This window comes from Sceloporus undulatus, chromosome 6 (assembly GCF_019175285.1).
Source record: "Sceloporus undulatus isolate JIND9_A2432 ecotype Alabama chromosome 6, SceUnd_v1.1, whole genome shotgun sequence".
In the NCBI taxonomy this organism is placed as follows: Eukaryota; Metazoa; Chordata; class Lepidosauria; order Squamata; family Phrynosomatidae; genus Sceloporus; species Sceloporus undulatus.
Window position 1 is genome coordinate 3784020 of NC_056527.1, and position 21561 is coordinate 3805580.

Consider the following 21561-nt stretch of genomic DNA (forward strand, 5'->3'; position numbering starts at 1 on the left):
GACCCGGGGGGATTCTGAATGTGGTTCCCCCTCCCTTCCTCCCCGACCCCGGATCACCCACTTGGTTCTCTGTGTGTGGGAGACGGACAATAACATGCACACTTGCCAAGTGATGGAGGCCACATGGCTTCCCTTGCGCTTGGGTGAGTTGACAGCCTCTCATGTTGCAGAGAGTGGCAGCTGGGGACTCCCATCCTGGGAGGAATCCGCTCTGGGGGCTAGTCTGAACTTTTAACAGGCAACAAATCCAATCCTTGTACATCGGGTACCAATTTAAAAGAAGCCCCAAATAGAAAATGAACGAGAGCATCTTAAGCACAGTATGGGGATAGGGCTGCATCTACACTGCAGACATAATGCAGTTTGAGTCTGCTTTAACTGCTGTGGCTCAATGCTATGGAATGATGGATTTGTAGTTTGTTGTGGCACTAGAGCTCTCTGACAGAGAAGGCTAAATATTTCACAAAACTATAAATCCCAGGATTCCATTTCATTGAGCCAGGGCAGTTCACATGGTGTCAAACTGCATTAATTGTGCAGTGCAGATGCAGCCAGGGTTCATCCCCTTGGAAGTCTCCTTTCAAGTGTAAACTAAAAGCCAACATGGACTCCCCTGTTATACAGACATGAAAGAGGCCAGGAATGAGAGGGCTATGGCTTTTTGTGCTGCTGTCCAGAGCTATTCTGAAAGGTACAGGAACAGGTGCTGGAGAAAAAGTTGGCAATCCCAACCACTCGTGATTACAAATGATTCCTGTCTTTCTGTTCTGTTGGGTACTATGATGGTAAGATTGTTTGTGTGGAGCTTGTTTTCCATGTCTCTCTAAGAATGGAAACATGCTGTCGAAGAAATTACATTCCAGCCATGGATTAATTATCCATATTTTCCTCATGCATACTAAAAAGCAGTGTTGTTACGGATGCTATTATCCTCTCATCTCTAGATGCATCATGATTTTTTGGCTACATCTGCATTGCAGAAATAATGCAGTTTTAACTGCCATGGCTCAATGCTATGGAATCTTGGGAGTTATAGTTTTGTGAGATATTTAGGTACCACAACAAACTACCCATCCCAGGATTCCATAGCATGGAACCAGGACAGTTAAAGTGGTGTCAAATGGCATTATTTCTGCTGTGCAGATGCAGCCAAAATCATGATGCTTCCCAGAGGCAGAAAATCTGTTTCTGGATTCACCAAGAAGAGTCGTAATTTTCTCAGCATTGATAAGAAAGGTTATCATGATGTGCCATGATATATTATCATCTACCAAGATAATGTTTGCCCATGCAGAAGACAAAACAACAACAACCCCTAAAACAAACAAACAAACAAAACAAACAAACAAAACCAACCCCAACACGTTTGTGTTTGTGTGTGAGATTGACCTCATTTTCATTATGGGTTTTGTGTGTGTGTGCGCGCACGCGCGTGCAAAAAAAAGAGAGAGCATTTTGGTCAAAATGAAATATTTGTGTGTGTGTAAAAGTGCAGGATTTTCCCCTACAAAATCAATCATCATGAAAGTTTCACATACACAGTCCTGAAATACGAAAAATCGTTGAAAAAACAGTTTGGCTTCACCCCAAGTATGGAAACAATTTGAAATCACCTTGGCAATCTCGAGACGTGTTTCAGAAAGCGAGACGTGTTTCAAAAAGCCTCCCAGCACTGGAACAGAGGGCTCTGGATCTTCCAGGAAGATCCTGAGCAACTGGGAAATGTTTAAAATCTGCGTTAGGAGTGTTACACCTTGGGTTTGGCACGGAGTGGCCCAGATTTCATCCAGTCTGTTTGTGCCAGATTTGGGGTTTGGGCCGTGCATCGTCCATACTCCCTGCCAAGAGGATTGGGGAGACCAGTACTTTTGGCCCATGCAGCACAAGAAGAATTTTGGCCATCCTCTTTTTTGATATTTGACAGTGAGTTTTGCATCATTGCTTATTCTGAGTCCTTAGGCGAGGTGGGAGTAGATTTTAATTACAGCATTGATTTGGTGGCCAAAGAGAGCCACTTACCTTGCAGCTTGGGTCCTTTGGCTTTCAAATGCCGCTCACACTTGGCCTTGGCTTTTAGCAGCAGGAAGATCTGCTCCTCCTTCGTCAAAACATCATCAGCATCCACCTGAAAGGAGGGAAGCAAGCAAGGTCAGTTGATGCAGATTTTATCGATGGGGAAGCAGGAGATGGGAAGATACAGCAAAAGGACCTGAACATTGCACAATTCTTACCACCATTTATGGAAATAGTTTTTTGTGGGTTTTTCTGGCTATGCCCTCTGTTTTTCCACGGATCTGTTCAGGACCCCTCTGTGAAAAGGGATACTTGCAGATATTCAAGCCCCATAGGCTTAAATGGGGGTGCGTGCCTGTGAGCGGCTGCAGGCGCTCACCTCATGCGCTTGCCCCATTTTAACCCCCTCTGTTTGCACCTTATGAGTAAGCAAGGGTCGTGGATCTGAAGTCCATGCAAAGGGACAACTGTACTTCCATTGGCATCTCAGCGAGGCAGAGTGTCAGCACAATAAGCAAATGCATTTTCATTCTATTGGTTTCATTAATCTGTAAAAGGGCATGGGAGAAATCAAACTGACCCCCCCCCCCCCCCACTAATTTTGTTGACAGCCCTTAATGGATATTCATAAACAATATGACTAAGAAGAAGGTTCTGCCCCTGGCTTCACCATCTCACCCTCCACTCCATGTTGACATACAGGGATGGTGCTGACATACATAAAAATGAGATGTTAAGGGAGGAGACTTACAACTTTGCTTGCTGTATGTGACAATAAGATGCCCAGCAAGAGAGATTCAAATCTTTTATCATCTGTCATTTTAGCACCACAATACTGGATGCATCCAGTTACATTACAGGAATCATGTCTGTATTAGCCAGCACTTCACAGATGAGAACCAGTCCAGGACACATGTGGCCAAGCAACATCAGAGTGTGGACAAGATATAAGACACTGGGGCTATACAGATGGGTGGCATGCAGCCGCCACTTTTCACCCTGGATAAGTGCTGCAGCAACCACATGAAGCAGCACCGATCCTCTCCCTCGAGAGAGCAAAAAGAAGCCTCCCCAAGCAGCTCCCTGGAAGGGGCGTCATTAGCTCCATGCCATGGCATTATGATGCCCCTTCCACATTGCGCTGTTTGGGCACTGCTGCAGAGATGCATCATCATGGTGTGTGCCATCTAGAAAGATGTGCGCCAAAATGGCGCACGGGTGATGGCGTAAGGGCTTGAAGCATGTGGACACTCAGCCCTCACTCAGTCATGGAATTCTACCCTTTTCTATTCACAACAACCCTGGTTTTGTCAGGATATACTTTGGATGCAAAGTGAGGATTTCACCTGCTGACCCCCTTTGTCCCAATGCTTTACCATGGAGGGATCACATGCCATGGGGTTGGGGGCTGCATTGTCCTACCTCCTATTCCCCCACTCTCTGGGTTTTTAATTTTGTGTGTTGGGTGGCACTTGTAGGCTTCAACAATGACTTTGGGGGCCACATGCAGCCTTTTGGCCACACTTGCACCCTCCCACTCTACCCATTACACCACACTGTCTACCAATGTACATTTGTAACAGAATGCAAAGTGAGTTTAAACATACCGGCACACGTACACTCATACATCCAACAATCCCTTGGCAAGCTATCATTTGTATCGGCAGCTCTTTGAGCTATTTGAAGAATTGCATTAAGCAATACCCTCTTGGAGGCCTTTAAATGTTGGCACTGGCAGCTTTTAATAGCTGCACCTATAAATACAATGCAAGACAACAGCTGGGCGTGACGGTTTCTGAACACACGTCTTTTCTCTGGCTGCCCAGAAAATATTGGTGGGGTTAAAAATACGAGGGTCTCCCCCTCTCTTTATGTCTCCCTGTCTGCCACCAGGAATTCCATCTTCCATGTGGCATCACACATCCATCAGCAACATCCCAACTAAACCCCAAAACAAACATTGACACTCCGGCGACAGAAGAAGATGTAACGTTATCACAGCTCCTCTCCCTCTGGAGGAAAGGATGCCATGCCCTCTGTGCATGCCAAGAGGAAAGTATGAGGATTGGGTTCAGTCTGCGTTCTGCGTTTTGAAGTTAAACCTGGTTATTCTATTCTGAACTGGAACCAGCTGCGATTCCAGACGGTGTACGACAAACACCACATCTTTAAAACAAGCTTTGTTGTTGTTGTTAACTGCCTTCGAGTTGATGCTAACTTATGGCAACTCCATGAAAGAAAGACCACCAATCATGCTATCCAAATTAGGCTGTCTCTTCCCTGATTGAGTCCATCCACCGAAATGTGGTCTTCCTCTTTGCCCAGTCCCTTCTATCTTACCAAGCATCATTGTCTAGTGAATACTGTCCTCTCATGAGAGGGCCAAAGCAGGACAGCCTCATGTGAAGTCAAAGGCTTCATGCATCCATAGTTTTTTGTGGGTTTTTCAGGCTATGTGGCTATGTTCTAGAAGAGGTTATTCCTGATGTTTCACCTGCATCTGTGGCTGGCATCTTCAGAGAATGCTGGCATGGAAGAGAGTTTTGTGTGTGTGTGTGTGTGTATGTACACACACACACACACACACACACACACACACTCTATTGGTTGCGAAGGAGCAATTTCCATGTTAATCTGTGTATTGTTCTTTGCCATTCAACAACAGAACAATACACAGATTAACATGGAAATCACTTCCTCTCAACCAAGGGTCACACAGTATACATATATACCACACTCTCTTCCATGCCAGCATTCTCTGAAGATGCCAGCCACAGATACTGGTGAAACAAAAGGACTAAACTCTTCTAGAACATGACCACATAGACTGAAAAACCCACAAAAGACTAGGACAGCCTCAGTTTAGCCACCCTGTCTCCTAGGGAGAATTCAGGTTTCTTTTGCTCTGGGACCCATTTATTGGTCTTTTTAGTGGTCCACAGTTTCCATAGAAGTCTCCTCTAGTATCAAATCTCAGGTGAGTTGATTTTCTTCCTATCCGCTTTCTCCACTTTCCAGCTTTCTCAACCATACATGCAGGTGGGAAATACAATGGCTTGCACCATTCTAATTTCAGTATTTGGTGATACATCTGTAGATTTCAGGATCTCATCTAGTTTACATAGTACAAAAGCAAACAAAGGAAATTGACAATAAGATCCCAAATCCAGATAACAGGGATCCATTTACTGGACAAAGCAAAATGCACAAAATACATGTTTGCAAGCTTTTGAAGCTCCATCGAAGGTGCTAAAAATCATACAGGAGAAAGAAAGAAACAAGGATGATGTTGGAGTCATTGGCTGCATCCGCATGGTAGAAATATTGTTGTAAAACTACACTTCCCAGAATTCCATAGCATTGAGCCACGGCAGTTAAAGTGGTGTCAAACCGGATTATTTCTGCAGTGCAGATGCTCTGATCATTCTGAATTTTGTCAAGATGTTGTTATATTTGTTCTCAGTTAAGATGGTATGGAAGGATCCCTATGTAGGTAGAGGCCAAACTGAAAATCGCAACTATATGAGAACAGTACAAGCAAGTTGGTCACAGGGGCGTTTGTTCCTTCGCTCTGCTCCCAGCCTTTGGTCTTTTCTTTCCCAGCCTTGAACTATCAAGTTGAAGGGTCTACTCAATTTGCCAGGGCCCATTCAATGGAAATAAACTAGTGCCACTCAATAAATGTTAATGTTTAGCCACAAGGCTGACAAGGACTCCAGACTTCATCTGCCACATGGCACACTCAGTCCCAGATTAATGTGCAGAAGAGCATTTTCTGCTTTGATTCCTTGCTTTAAAATAAAACAATGGCTGGATTTCCACTCAGAAGTTCATTCAATGGGCTGACTTTACTTGTGACTAACATTTTGATATCTGCATTATAATGTGCCACCCCCCAAAAAGCACCTGCGCATGCACAGGCACACATACATTGTATTTAAACATATGATTAAACAGCTTTTAAATTTAAAAGTTGATTCTCAACCTTTACTGTTGAGAAATAAGTATTTAAATCATTCACCTAAATATCATTGAAATACCTGTCGGGGAGATGGATCGGCAGACGATGGCATGATTCTGCTCATTGGAAAGTCCTGACATTTCAGCCCTGTTAGCTACATCACCCGTGACCAGATTTGTGTTGAATGTTGTATTTTAAAAGGTTTTAAAAATGTATTTATATTTACTTTTGCAAATTACACATTTTCTCTGAGGCTGCATCCGCACTGCAGGAATAGTCCAGTTTGACACCACTTTAACTGCCATGGCTCAATGCTATGGGATACTGAGATTTGTCATTTTGTGACGGTACAACAAACTACAAATCCCAGGCTCCCATAGCATTAAGCCATGGCAGCTAAAGTATTGTGTCAAACTTCATTATTTCTGCAATGCAGATGCAGCCTCAGAGTTCAACTTTCCAAAATTCAAAACATTTTTGGTCTGCATTTTAGCACTTTCCAGAGTGGCCTTTTTTCTAAGCTAAGATTGAGCACATGCAGTAATAACTTTGTAGCTCGGCTCAAGTCTACAAAAGCCCATGCTACCAACTTCTTTCTTCCAGTGAGACTCAAAGGTGCTCCAAGATCCCTTTGCATACCCATTTTCCAGACTGATCCGACTATGCCTTTGAATGCAATAACCTTGCTAGAGTTGCAAATCTGTGAATTTTATTGCCTTTTCATGTACGCTTTCTGAGGCGCCTTTGGGCAGGTAGTCGTCTCCCTTCCAAATGCTGATGCCATCGGGAAGCAAACGTTCTGTGGATTTCTACTGTTCTGCACGTAGCTTGCCTAGAAATTCATATTTGCCGTTCAGCAAGGTTTTCTCTCCTGTTCTTCTCACACCGTTAAAAAAAAAGATCCCTGGCTTCCAATGTTTGCATTCTTCCTGCCAAAGTATTTTTATTATTATTAGTTGCAAGAGAGATTTTCTTTTTTAAAATCATTTTTTCTGTGATTTGACACAATGCAGAACCATGCAGCAAGGCTGGCCAGACAAACGGAGAGCCGTGATTTTATCCAGAGCCTGCGAAATCTGTCACATTGGGTTTCCTTTCCCTCTTCTCTCTCCTCCAACAACTCCAACCCTTTGACAGGAGGGCCTGGGATAATTATGATAATGGTTTTCGGTCTTTCCATTTGGCTGGCTGATCTCCCGGCCACGAAAGTAAACCCCAAACCTCCAAGGAGAGATCAGATTCACTCTTGTTTATGGGACTCATTTTCAGGAATAACATGGCCTTCTTCGGTCCGGATTTGCTGGCAATGGGTCAAGCAGAGTAAAAAGCAAATAGAGTCAATTAGAAAAAAACCCAAACCTGTGCACAGTTGCTCAATAAGAAATTTGTCAGAGGGAGAAAGAGATTCTCCTAACCGCTCAGATGTCTGTGGATCACTTAGAAGTGGTTTCCTCCAAAGAGAAAGATATGTGCATTGATCTGAAAGCATACTAGTGACTAAAGTGTTGGACATTTCCAATAGTTTACTTGCAATACAATAGCAAGAAACCTGGATCAGTTTGGGATCCAGTCCTTGGATGAACAGAGAGACAGCTTCCGCACTGCAGAAATAGTGCAGTTTGATACTGCTTTAACTGCCACAGCAATGCTATGGATTCCTAGGATTTGTTGTTTTGTGAGATTTTTAGCCTTCTCTGTCAGAAAGTTTTAGTGTCATAACAAACATCAAATCGCAGGATTGTATAGCATGGAGCCACAATAGTTAAACTGGTGTCAAACTGCATTATTTCTGCAGTGTGGACGCAGCCTAAGTTGCTCTCTTTTCTTGTCCTTTGTAGCTCCCTGCACAGATCACTTCACTTAGGCTTTACTGCCTTCCTCCTTCCTTTGGGACTGCATCCACATTGCAGCAGTAATGGAATCTTGATACCACTTTAACTGTCATGGCTCCATCCTACAGAACCAGGGACTTGTAATTTCATCCGGCACCACTGCTCTTTGGCAGAGAAGGCTCAAGGCCTTGTAAAACTACAAATCACAGGACTCCATAGGATGGAGCAACAACACTTTATGTGGAGTCAAATGGTTTTCTGGAAATTCATCTACTCAGCTTGGCTTGCATAACACCAGAGTCCTACATAATGAGACCAATGTGTCCCAAACTTTGTTACTCAGTCCTGAACAGTTTTAAGTAAAGCTGTGGTGTTGTTTGGAGTTTGAGTTGATATTAGACCTGGATATTTTAAGGATTTACCTCACTTTTGGAGTTTCTGGAGCCCCAAGAAATGCCCTTCTATGCATCAAGACTACTTCCGCTAGCTCTGACCCCAACCTGCTCAACTCTGTTAGCTTTGCCTTCTGCCCTCTGCACATCACCTACACAATTTGGTACTCTTGTTGTGTAGAGCACCTGACTATGTGGAGGAACTTATGTGTCTACTATTTAATGTTACACAGCTGGGGAAACCATTGTGTATGGAAATACTGGATACCTCTTTGAGCAGCATCCAAAACAGTACTTATACTAGTTTAACCCACTGAGTTTAACGATAATGCATGAGTATCTTATGCATCACATAAGTTCTACTGTGGAAACAGTTGGATCTTTTCATTGGATATGGAACATCAACATTTAGTTCAAGGTTGCAGACCCAAAGCTGTGCATGCCATGCCATGCCATTGTGCATGAAAATGCCCAAGAGATGTGGACACACACAAGACATGTATTTGGTTGTACATTTGGCTGCATACTGAAGTGTGCTTTTCAATATGCAATATTCCCATTCAACACAAAGGAGACATCATAGCACAAGCAATGCACAACTCCATGTGTGGCGAGTTAAGTAATGCAAACCTGACAAAGATTCTTGGCACTAATTATTATTATAATTAGATCACTGTTAAGAGAAGACCAACCACCCGGTTTCAGTTCCAGCCTTATTTAGTTAATGAATTTATCCCCCTCCTTTCGCCCACCGTGGGACCCAAGGTTGCTTACAATAATTTAAAATATAAGTTTGGCTAAAATGTTACATTAGAGGAGGGTTTTTTAAAAAAATTAAAAAGGACCCTATTATGTAACACTTCTATTAAAAACACGTTGTTCAATCCAGTTTAAAATACATTTCAGATGTAATTGAAAACATACAAGGCAAAAATGCAAGGGACTACTTCCAAAGGCCATTCTGCGATGGGATTATAAAACCAATGTCTGCCGAATAGAAATGTTTTGACCTGTGTGCAAAAAGCCGAAAAAAGAAATTCCATGAATAGACAACTGGATTATTAAATTGGCAGAAATGATAGCACTAGATAAACTCACACGTCTAATCAATAAAACATTTTGGGGAAAAAATGGAAACAGATTAGGACCCGATACTGAATTATTGGAAAAAAGATGGACAGGACTGAATAATGTTTTGTAGCTCTATAATAAAATGTATAACTTCAGATTGTCTATGATGAACATGAACACGTCAGATATTACCTAAATAGGTGCAAACAGAAACAGTCGAAGAAATTAATTCGTATACCTAAAAATGCTCACTTGTAGGAAGAATATACAATGTAATAGACTTGGGAAATGATATAATGAAGAACCTTTATATGTGATATGAAAAAATAACAACAAAAACAAGAAGGAAGTAATTTAACTACCTAGAAATTGTTATTATTTGTTATTAAAAGTGATTACGAGGCTTGATATAAACAACTTAAGCTTAACAAGATCGAAAGGAGCAAATAAAATAATGCAATTATAGAGGATAATGATTGTATTTTCTTTGCTTGATGCATCTTGTTTTTTTAATTAAAGCTGTAATGGAAAAATTAAGGTCTGTGTTTATGAATAGTAAAGGTAAAAAAGAAACGGTAACGGTGAAAAAGAATAGTCAAGCTAGAAAAGAAAATGGCAAAGGTGCTTGAAGCAAATGCAGAAACAAGGGCAGCAACGGAAGGTCAATAGCCGAAGATTTTGACCTTCTCCTTCTTGAAAACTCATCTTCCTAACTTTCACTTTTCAGGCAAACATTCTGCAGAGCCCCGATAAAGGCAATTTCTTATTATCTAATATTACTCTTCAAAAGAATAACACAGACGCACAAGGCATTTGCTTTAACTAAAATCCAAAGTGTCTCCAGTTATGGTCAAAGAGAAACGTTTTGTGACGTACACCTGAACGGTTATGGCAGATTAAAATAATAATCAGACTGATCTAGTTCAGGTTCATTGTTAAATTCTATTTTTAAATTCTACTCAGCATTTTGAGGCTCACCAAAATGGATCTTTTGCCTTTGCCAAAGAAAGAAAATTAAGGGAAAGGAGCAAGAAAGTTGGAAAGAAAGAAAAGGATGGCAAGCAATGAATACTATGAAGAGACAGGGACATTTTGCTGAAGTCCTTGGTGGGTTACAGACCGCCGAAAAGCAGCGGTCTGCTGCCGCCGCCAGTTGCAACATCCAGGAACCGCAGCAGCCAAACGGCGTGGTTCCCGGACGCTGCAAAGAAGGAGCTTGAAAATCGCGCTCCTTCCTGCGCCCCGGAAGAGACAGCGCAAGTGCCGAAGCAGTCATCATAAGTTGGAAGTACGGTACATTTTATTTTAAAAAATGAACCCTTAAGTGGTACAGAACCTGGAAAAACCCCAAACCAAATCCACACTCATTTTGAAGACCCTTCTGCAGCAACCAATTCATAACCAAAAGCCAATCTGAAATCTTAAAAAGTCTTTGCCTGCTATCAGAAGGAAAGAAGAGAGTGGGTCATTCTAGCTGCATCTGCCCTGCAAAAATAACCCAGTCTGACACTGCTTTAACTGCCACGACTCAATTCTGGGAACAGTGTTGTGGCACCAGAGCTCTCTGACGGAGAAGGCTAAATATCTCGTAAAACTACAAATCCCAGGATCCCATAGCATGGAGACATGGCAGTTAAAACGGTGCCAAACTGGATTATTTCTGCAATGCAGATGCAGCCCTAGTCTCCCATGCGAGGGAATTTCACAGCTTGGGTACAGCCACCAAGAAGGCCCTGCCATGTGTCCTCTCCAAATGCACCTGTGGGTGGTGGGACCATGAGAAAGCCTTCCTCCAAGGATTTTAAAACAAGGGCAGGTTCATCTAGGAAGAGAATGGCCCCATTCCCATTTACAAATAAATCAGTTTACGATCCAAATCAATGGATCGATTCGACAGCGGAGCGTGGTTCCCACTACATTTGCCCTGATGGCATTTTCCCCCTGTAAAATAACCCACTTGCGGTTCATACTGATGAAAGAATGAATTCAAAATGGACCTGCTCCAGCCGGCTGAAGGGCAAATTTAAATCGATTCTGATCCGCATCTGGTTCACACTTGGGCGGAATCAATTTATCCAAAAAGATGTGGAAAACATCAGTGTCAAAAAGACGCGGGTTAAACGGGTCTAGCGCATGGCCCCCCTCTCCGAATCGCTTTAGCGAATTGATTCAAGTGGGAACCAGGGTCATTTGAACTGGTTCAAACCTATTTGCGATCCAGTTTAAAAGTTAGTGGGAATCAGACCAAGATCCTTTCAGATATTCTAAACCTCAACTATAATGATTTTATAGGTCATAGACAGCACTTTGAAGTGTACCCAAAACCAGATCAGTAGCCATGGGGATATGGCCACATCCCTTGGGTTCCCATCTTATGCACTGGGCCTGATGTTGGCATAGCTTCCTCAACCTGGGCACTTTTGGAACCAACCCACCACCCTGCTGGCAAAAGTCAATAAGAATGATAATAAAAATAACTTTCATATATAGTTGCATAGCTAGCATTTGCTTGAAATTCCCAGAAATGGAGACAGTTTCCCTGCACTTTGTATCCTTCAGAGACAGACTAGACAGATGCCCTGATACAGTCTGCTGCAGTTACAAAGTGGAGGTGGCTGTAAATGCCAGCGGTCAACTGATCTATGGCATGAGACCCGTTGTAAAAGACGATGTTGCTATCATTTAGAGTGCTGAGTGGCACTAGATGATGGAATAATTGGACGGCAGATTTCCAAATGACACCCGAGCACCTTGGCTGCTTAATCATACACTTTCAACTATCCATTTAATTTCTGGACATCAGGCACCAGCTTGGAGATATTCCGAGATCATCATCGGGCCAATAAATAAGACAGCAGGCAATGCTGCGCTTAGCAAAGGAGAGAATAACTGAAAATATCCCCAAAAAAGGGTGGTAAAAGGTGTTTCTGGGATGCTGAGAAGAATTTAAGATTGATGGCAATCTTTGCCATTTGAGATGTTTCCTGCACAAAATTCATGCATGCTTTTTTGCACGGAAAACAGTCTTTTTTCCCCCTTTGCAGTCTCTGAACATTTTATTAATGTAACGCATGTCACCTATTTCCATGCGGAAAAAGATGTCTTCTGTGCAAGTCCCTCCATGTAATTTATTCTTATTCTTATTTCATTTTTTTTGCATAGAACTGCATGCAAATCTTTGAAAATAGTGGAATTTTTGAAGACTACGTCATAGCAAGAAGAAAATGGTTGAAATTACTTGTTGCTTCCTTCAAGAAGAAATTTTGCATATAATTAGCATCTCTTACTGTGGTGGACCCAGAGTCAGCATGGTATAGTGGTTTGAGCACCAGAATCCAGGGTTCGAATCCCCACTTAGCCATGGAAACTCACTGGGTGAATTTGGGCAAGTCACACTTTCTCAGCCTCAGAAGGCATAGGCAGACCCTCCCTGAACAAATCTTGCCAAGAAAGCCCTGTAACAGGATCACCTTAAGAATTACCACAAGTTGTAAATGACTGAATCCTTATGTGGGGTAGTATTAGATCCACAATTATTGCAAGCCATTCTATTTCTATTAGGAGAAAACAATTCTCATTTAGATGGGGTACAATGCCCTCATTTGCCCCCCGCCCAGCGCCATGCCCTTTGCCAGCTGGAGAAAACAATATATCCAAATAAAACTTGGGAAATTTAATAAGAGAAATTTTATGGAGGAAGAACATGCAACCATGCCAAAACCGAGTGTTGTTTTATTCTGAACTGAAAATCCAAAAGGGAAAATTGGCACAATTCTCATTTAATAAATAAATGTCATTTGTCCATTATTACATGTATTATTTAAAGCCATCATTATTGTTCAAGCGCACAGTTGTGTTTATTTGGCACGTAACAATGCAGGGAACAAAATCTGTATTTGTCCACCTTTGTATTTTCCTGCTTAAAAATAACAATATTAAATAGACATCATTTTCATCATTTCAAAAAATGTGGTTTGCAACAGATTTCCTGTAAGGTTAAGGTTGGAAGGGTTTTAAAATAAACAAATAGCCATGAGCCAACTGGACCAGCTTGGGCTTCAGTAGCAAAACAGCAAGGATACGGCTGCCAGGAATGAGAGGGTAACTTGGCACAAATGCCAAGCCAAGAACAACGGAAGGATCCAGGGGGGAAAGTTGGGATGAAGAGAGAAAGAGGGCAAGGCAGGGGATTGGAGGACCAGAGCACTGCAAGGGATGGGTACAAAGTGACCAGATGCCTCAACCGCAAAGGAAGACAAGGCAAGGACATTGAAGACAAATGTAGTCGGTCATTCCAAAATAAAAGCTGAAGACACTAATATAAATGTAAATTCATGCTTCTCAGTCATGCTCTAAATGGAGGATATTTTGGAATTCCTTCTGGACAGAAGGCTGAAATGTAGGACATGTCCTGGAAAAGGATGGCATCTGGTCACCCTGGATGGGTAAGGGGCTATACAAACCACCTCTAAGGGGCGGTGGGAGGCTGCCCCTTTCCTGGCCAGATCGGGGCCACAGCAACCTCAGCTGGTGGAACTCTCACAGGAGAATCCTAGAGCTGGAAGACCACCGAGTTTCATTCCTTGCGCAGTGCAGGTTCTCTGGCTAAAGCATCCCCAGCAGGTTGCTATCCAACCTCTTTTTGCTGCTTATGCAACCACAAAAACTAAAAGCTAAAAAGAAGATATAATACAGAAAGAAACCTAGAAAAACAGAAAGCTGACTTCCGATTGTCTTTTTGGCTGTTATGTGTGTATGTCCACACCTTCAAGTCATCTATCAACCTGTGGTGCAACATACATTTCAAGAGGTTTTCTTAGGTAAGGAAATACTCAGAGGTGGTTTTGCTGACAGCACCTCAGGACAGGTCTCCCATTCAAGTACTACCCAGAACTGACCTTGCTTAGCTTCCAAGATCAGAGGAGATCTGGTGCATTTAGAATATCGAATATGGTATTATATACACAGAATATAATCATACCTCTCTCATTACTGACTACTTCCTATATTTCTTTGGATAACAAAGGTCTTATTAAAGCCCCAAAGCAAAAGTAATCAGGTCCTCTTTTTGTGCAAGAAGTCTATCAGGGGTTTCCTATCTTTCACAAATGTCTCTGATGCTTTTTCTCTAATCAAAACTGACAGTTGATCCCTTTCTGCCCTTCTTACTTAGTGGGTGGTCCATCTGCCCTTTTTATAAAACAGGATAATCTTCTATTTGAAGTACTGCTAGAAGACAAGTCTTCTTTTTGATGCCATCTTCTCTTTGAAGGCTTGTCTGCTCCAAGTCTGATTTCAAGACAAAGGCTGGGATTCACGATCGCAGTTGTGGATGCAAAACCTAGAGTTACGCATTCATAAATGATTCAAATTCATAATCCCTACATCTTCCATTCAAGCCTCACCTTTCCCCCACCATGGTAGCTTACAATAACTTGAAACAAAGGCAGAGCTCAACATTTCCAGCTGCTATAAAAATGTCCCAGTTTCTTTTTTCTACACCCACTTTCCACCGTTGTTTTTGGCTTCTTTCATTTGATGCAAACTGTGATCCAAGTGCAAAAATATAGTCTGCCCTTGAACTCCGCAAGAGGGAGAGGAGGGAAGGAAGCAGACTCTTGCCCTTCCCTGTAGATTCAGGGAAAAGTAAACTGCTGCAGCTTCTCCTAGTGTGCTTGCTTTGTCCTAATAACTTTTGCCATCTTGGCCATGCTCTCATATTGTTTGGTCAGATGTGTCCCAGTTTTCATCAGTGAAATGTTGGGGAATACTTAAGCTGTCATTTCCGCTCCTTCTCAACCCAGGTTTCTTGCACTCAAGTGAAAAATCTTGCCTTATGGAGATAGAGGGAATAGAGGCAGGCTGGCACCCTTTGAAATGGTTCAAATCACTGTCCTGCCGGCAGAGCATCACACATCAGAGCAACTTCACTTGACAAGCTGTGAAAAGGCAATGCTAAACAAGACCAGCCGGTTGGTCCCTGGGGTCCATGTCATTTGTTTGCTTTGGCACAGACCTCTGTTTCTCTTCCCTGATCATCCAATGACAAGATCCACTTTCTTGGAATGGCTGCACAAGGTCTGGGGTTCTTTGCAACAACATTCTCTGTCTAATCCAACTGGCTTCTAGGACATATTTTCTGTCTCCTTCTCTTTGTTACGGCAGATGTTTGGTGACTTTATTGGCCTCGTAAAACCCTGTCTCTGGAGTCTTGTTTTCTTCTCCTTCTTTGCAATTGGAGTTAGGAGAGAAGAGGATTATATTTATATCCTTTTGTGGTTTAATGGAACTTTGGAGTGACCGAAAAGTCAAAGGGCATCTCATAAATGGTTCCTTACTTGGATTTGCCACTGTGATCCTCAAACAATGCATGGGAGGATCAACAGGTTTGGGAAGGCTCAACTTATCTCAAGAACTGAAACTCTGCACTCTTTGCTATTTTCTTAACTATAGTGGGTCCTTGGTATCGGCTGGGGTTTGGTTTCAGGACCCCCGTGGATACCAAAATCCATGGATGTTCAAGTCTGATGAAATGCAAATAGGGTAGTAAAATGGTGCCCCTTATATTGAATGGTGAAATCAAGGTTTCCTTTTGGGATTAAAAAAATAGTAATTCAAGCCATGGATGGTAGAATCCATGATGTCAAATCTGTGGATATGGAGGGCTGACTGTATTTGGTTAGGGGAAGTCCTTTGCCCCCTCTGAGATAAGACATTTTCTAGAGAAGATTTCGACAGCTTCTGGGCCTTTTCCAATAAAGGATGACTTTAACACCAGTGTGAAATCCAACAGTCACACATCCAACAGTCACATGTAGGGATGTCATTCTTCACCAAGGTCCTGTCTCCACTGGTCAGGATACTCTGGGGGAAGCCTGGCCCCAGAACTGCCCCAGTTTCCCCACATTATCTGTTCCAATGATGGGTAGCTGTTCAGATGCGTGTCCTGCTCTGGTTCTTCTGGGAACATCCAGAGTAAACAGAGTTATTTTCATATGTTTTCATAGAATCATAGAATCCTAGAGTTGGAAGAGGCCCCAAGGCCATCCAGTCCAACGCCATTCTGCCATGCAGCAACTCTCAATCAATGCATCCCTGACAGGTGCCCATCCAGCCTCATTTTAAAGACCTCCAAAGAAGGAGACTCCACTACACTCCGAGGAAGGAGTGTGTTCCACTGTCGAACAGCCCTTACTCTCAGGAAATTCCTCCTAATGTTGAGGTGGAATCTCTTTTCCTGGAGCTTGCATCCATTGTCCCAGGTCCTGTTCTCTGGAGCAGCAGAAAACAAGCTTGCTCCTTCCTCAATATGGCATCCTTTCAAATATTTAAACAGGGCTGTCATATCACCTCTTAACCTTCTTTTCTCCAGGCTAAACATCCCCAGCTCCCTAAGACGTTCCTCATAGGACATGGTTTCCAGACCCTTCACCATTTTAGTTGGCCTCCTTTGGACACGCTCCAGTTTCTCAACATCTTTTTTTAATTGTGGTGTCCAGAACTGGACACAGTATTCCAGGTGAGGCCTGACCAAAGCAGAATAGAGTGGCAGTATTACTTCCGTTAATCTAGAGACTATACTTCTATTGATACAGCCTAAACTCGCATTGGCCTTTTTAGCTGCCACATCACACTGTTGACTCATGTTCAATTTGTGGTCTACTTGGACTCCTAGATTATGTTGTCTTGTTCCACCAGATGTCTGCCATCCTATATCTGTGCATTTCACTTTTCCGTCCTAAGTACAGTATATCACTTTAAGAGTGGTATACCTCAGTTCTGGTGCTGAATGGGCCAGATGTAATCTAGTCTGTTTGCACCAGGTTTGGGCTATGTATCATCTATCTGGTCTCCCCACCAAGTGGATGAGGGGAGGCTGTTTTATTTGGCTCATGCAGACAGGGCCATAGTTTTCTTCTCAAAGAAGCAAGAAAGGTTTTAGCTATTTTCTCCCTGCTACCAGAAGTCTTTGAAAAACCATTTTTTGAAGACTATTCACAATTCAGGAATTATTCTGTGCAAATTGTTTTGCACAGAAAACAGCAATATATTGTGCAGTGAACTGCACTCTATTTAAAACAACCATGTAAGAGACAATTAACCAGTTTTTACAGACACTTATAGAACAAATCACTGTAAAAGGATTACTGTCAATCACCATTGACAAGGCTTGTGAAAAATTCATGTACTGCAATTAAGACTAATTAAGAATTGCAGTACAAGATTTTTTTCCGTAAGTCTTGCCAATGGATATTATTACAATAATTTGCTCTATAAATGGATGTAGAAACTGGTTAATTGTCTGTTTCGTGGTTGTTTTTAAATATATTGCAGTGGATAACATAACTATTAAAACTTAGGCAGACATTATTTTTGACCATTTACAGATGAGGAATGGTCGCATTAAGTACAAAGTTGCATAAGCAGAGTTGCACTTGCAGTACTGTTGCACATGCTGATCCATGTGTACATGAGCATGGCAGTTCAGTTGCACATTTGTGGGAAATTTGGGTATCAATTCAGTTGCTCACAGGGAGTAGGATTATAGAACTATATGGGTGGAAGGAACCACATCTCCAATCCCCTGACATGCAGGAATACACAACAGCACTCTGTCCTGAAGAGTTGCTCATCCAGCCTCTACTTAAAGACCTCCAAAGCAGGAGAATCCATCACTCTCCAAGGCAGTGCACTCCATTGTTAAGCGGCTCTTACAGTCACAAAGTTCTTCCTAATGTTCAGTGGAATCTCTTTTCTTGTAATTTGGACCCACTGGACTGGTTCACGCACTCGTATCTTGGGAGATGATCAGACGGGGAAAATCAGGGGGTTAAAAAGGCATTTTCCCAGGAAAGTTGTGCAATTGTGCTGAAGATTTTCAGACAGGATTTCCCCGTGAATGATTTGTTACTGGAGAATGGCTGGTTCTTCCCAGGATAAGTCTTCTCAGATCACGATGCGTGCGAAAATATTCTCCGCGATCATGTGATTTTCCCTTGTGTGATAGTCTCCTTGGTTGCACAGCAAAATCCATGTGTAACTCCACATGCAGAGACTTACCCTACACAACCTCAGTGGCTGCAGCTGCACCATAGAATAAATGTAGTTTGGCACCACTTTAGCCGTCATGGTTGCATCCTATGGAATCCTGGGATCTGGAGTTTGTTGTGGCACCAGAGCTTTCAGACAGAGAAGGCTAAATATCTCACCAAACTACAAATCCCAGAATTCCATAGCACTGAGTCATGGCAGTTAAAGCACTGTCAAACTGCATTAATTCTGCAGTTTAGAAGCACCTGATGTCATGTCTCAGCCGCAGTCTCACTCCTGTGTTAATCTTTTGGCAAATGTGAGAGTGTTTTCATTCCCTCAACAAAGAAATACATTTGAAGAGGGTTCAGGACATGCTGGGCAGAAGTCCAGACAACACTCTCTGGATAATCTCTTTGTGGTCATCTAGGCTTGACAAAGGAAATCCAGGAAAGGAGCAAAATCTGGAACCTTTTAGCGAGGGCTCATATCGACTTAAGCAGATGCAGATCATGCAAGCATCTGGTTCTTCTTGACAGTGGACAACCAAGGTGTGATTGGATTTCACCCACCGGACCTGTCTCCTGCTCTGAATATGATACATCTCCCCCATTCTCCTTTTACCAGCACTGCTTTTATGGCTTCATGTGAATTGGTTTTCTCCAGGGAGAGTTTGAGAATCTCTTTCTCTGCAGTAATTCAGACTTTTTATCCAAACATCTGGAGATGCTCTCCACAAGGAGGTAGGATTGTTTTCACTGTTGGCAAGGGGATGTAAACACCGGAGCCATGCATAAGAAAACATGCTCTTCCCTTCTGGTCCTTTTATTCCCTCCACTCCCTCCTCATTCATTCTCTTCTGTCTTTCACTCTGATCGTAAAATGACGAAGTAAGGGACTTTGTCATTGTCTGGACCGACCCGGCCCAAGGTGGCATTGAACGATAGACCAGTATTTCCACAGGGAGTGATCACACAAGTTGGAAAGGAGACCTGGCAATCTTTAGCCAACTGCTTTAGAAATCAGACAAATCAGACTTCCCAGTCATGTCCTTGAAATGGTGTCCATTTTGTTACTGGAAATGAAAAGTTCACAGCAGCAGTTTCAAAGCACAGATCCCTCATGCAGAAAGGGTGGGCTGATGCCACTGGTGCTATGCTGGAAGGGCAATACAAGGGATAACAACTCTGTACAAAACGAGTGTCCTTTTCTCTTTGTTAAGCTAAGCACACGAACATACAAACAGCAAATACAAAATGACAAACTGATGACACCCCTTATCCAGCTCTTATATTCCACAAAACAAAGCAACTATTACAGTGGGCCCTTGGTATCCATTTGGGTTTGGCTCCAGGATCCCCCATGGATACCAAAATCTATCAGTGCTCAAGTCCCATTAGAATGGTACACTGAAATGGTGTCCCTTATATAAAATAGAAACATCAATATTTGCTATAGATTTTTGTGGGGTTTTGGGGCTATGTGGCTGTGTTCGTGACATTTCATCAACATCTGTGGCTGGCATCTTCAGAGAATGCTGACATGGAAAAGAGTACACACACACACACACACACACACACACACACACACTACTTTCTTCCATGCCAGCATTCTCTGAAGATGCCAGCAACAGATGCTGGCGAAACGTCGTGAATAAACTCTTCTAGAATATGGCCACTTAGCCCGAAAAACCCACAAACAATATTTACTGTTTGGAATATATATATATATATATATATATATATATGGAGCATTTTCAAGCCAAGGATAGTGGAATCTGTGGATAAAGAATCCATGGGTATGGAGGGCCAACTGTACTGCTTTTTCTCACACCACACATTTCAGAGGAAGGCACCAAACCAAGTCTCAAATATACAGAACTCTCTCTGATATCAACAACAAATTGCAAGGGGAAGAGACCGACTAAAAATCTTTACTCTAAGATGGTCTGTTCATGGTGCAAGTTTTCAAGCCCTTCTTCAGAAGTGTACAGGCATTATACATGACATTTATATTTTATTAAGATTTGACATCAAAATATAGTTCTATTTTTACTATGCAGTTAGTGATTCTTTGGTTGATAAAAGAGTCTGTATTGACTGATGACTGTCAGAATTATGCATGTCTGGTTTTTTTCGGGGGGGGGGGTTAATTTTTTTTATCATGGATGTTAAAAACAATCGACAGACAGTGAATCTACTGAGAATGACAAAAACGTATGAAACGTCCTTGGGCCCAGTTTCAGGATGTTGACAATTGGTACAATATGTTAGAGTTAGCATCAGTCAAGATTTATATGTATAGTGGGCTCTTGGTATCTGCTAGGGTTTGGTTATAGGACCCCCCATGGATACCAAAATTCATGGATGTCCAAGTCCTGTTGTATATAAGGGCATTGTAAAATGGTGACCCTTATATAAAAATGGCAAAATCAAGGAATTTATATTTTTTGGAATGTTTTCAATCTGTGGATGCTTGAATCCATGGATAAAACATCTGTGGATATGGAGGGCTGACTATACTGTCTTCTCTCACCATCCCCTTGTCAACTTTGCTTCTGAACACTTCGGAGGTGTCCTACAAGCTCCATTTTAGGGCTCAGGTCCAGCCAGCCAGAAATGGAGCTGAACTCTAGCCGAACAGCTGTTCGATAACAATGGCTTTTGCTCATCCCCCAAAGCTGGAACTGAACCAGTGACCTAGAGGTGAACATTCCCCTTGCACTCCTGGCAGCCTGGGCTGAGCTGATCTCCTTTCCACCCTGCAGCCGTTAATGGCCCTCTGTGAGTCCCAGGAGCCCTGCTAAATTGTCTGCAGCCCGCCAGCGTTTCCTCTTTGGCATGCGAGGCGGCAGTCACCTGCCTATTATAGCAGCGGAGGTCACAGAGCCTTGCTCAGTGGAGTCGTGAAATACAAGGACCTTTTGGAATTCGCTCATCAAACAAATATCTCACCCTCCGGCCCAGCTGCTCCTGAGCCTTCTGACCTCCCAGCCTCAGGTGGATGTCAGTTCTGCGGTCTCTGGCCTTGGGGCAGGGGGAGGTTCAAGGGAGGGGAGCTCAGATGAGGGACATTTGCTTGCAGAACAGATATCTGGGGCCAACAAATGCATCTCAGTTGTGTGAAATCGAAGGCTTTCATGGCCGTCATCCAATGCATTCTCTGAAGATGCCAGCCACGGATGCTGGCGAAACATCAGGAATAAACTCTTCTAGAAAATGGCTACATAGCCTGAAAAACCCACAAAAGACATCTCAACAAG

General features: G+C 42.7%; 1 protein-coding gene across 1 annotated transcript in view; it reads right to left on the reverse strand.

The window, feature by feature from the left end:
* Positions 1-21561, reverse strand: part of PTH1R (parathyroid hormone 1 receptor) — a 124790-nt gene that overhangs the window by 43876 nt on the left and 59353 nt on the right. The window contains exon 2 of the mRNA XM_042476995.1: positions 2020-2125. Within this exon, the coding sequence (XP_042332929.1) occupies positions 2020-2125 (106 nt within the window). The remainder of the gene's footprint in view (positions 1-2019; positions 2126-21561) is intronic.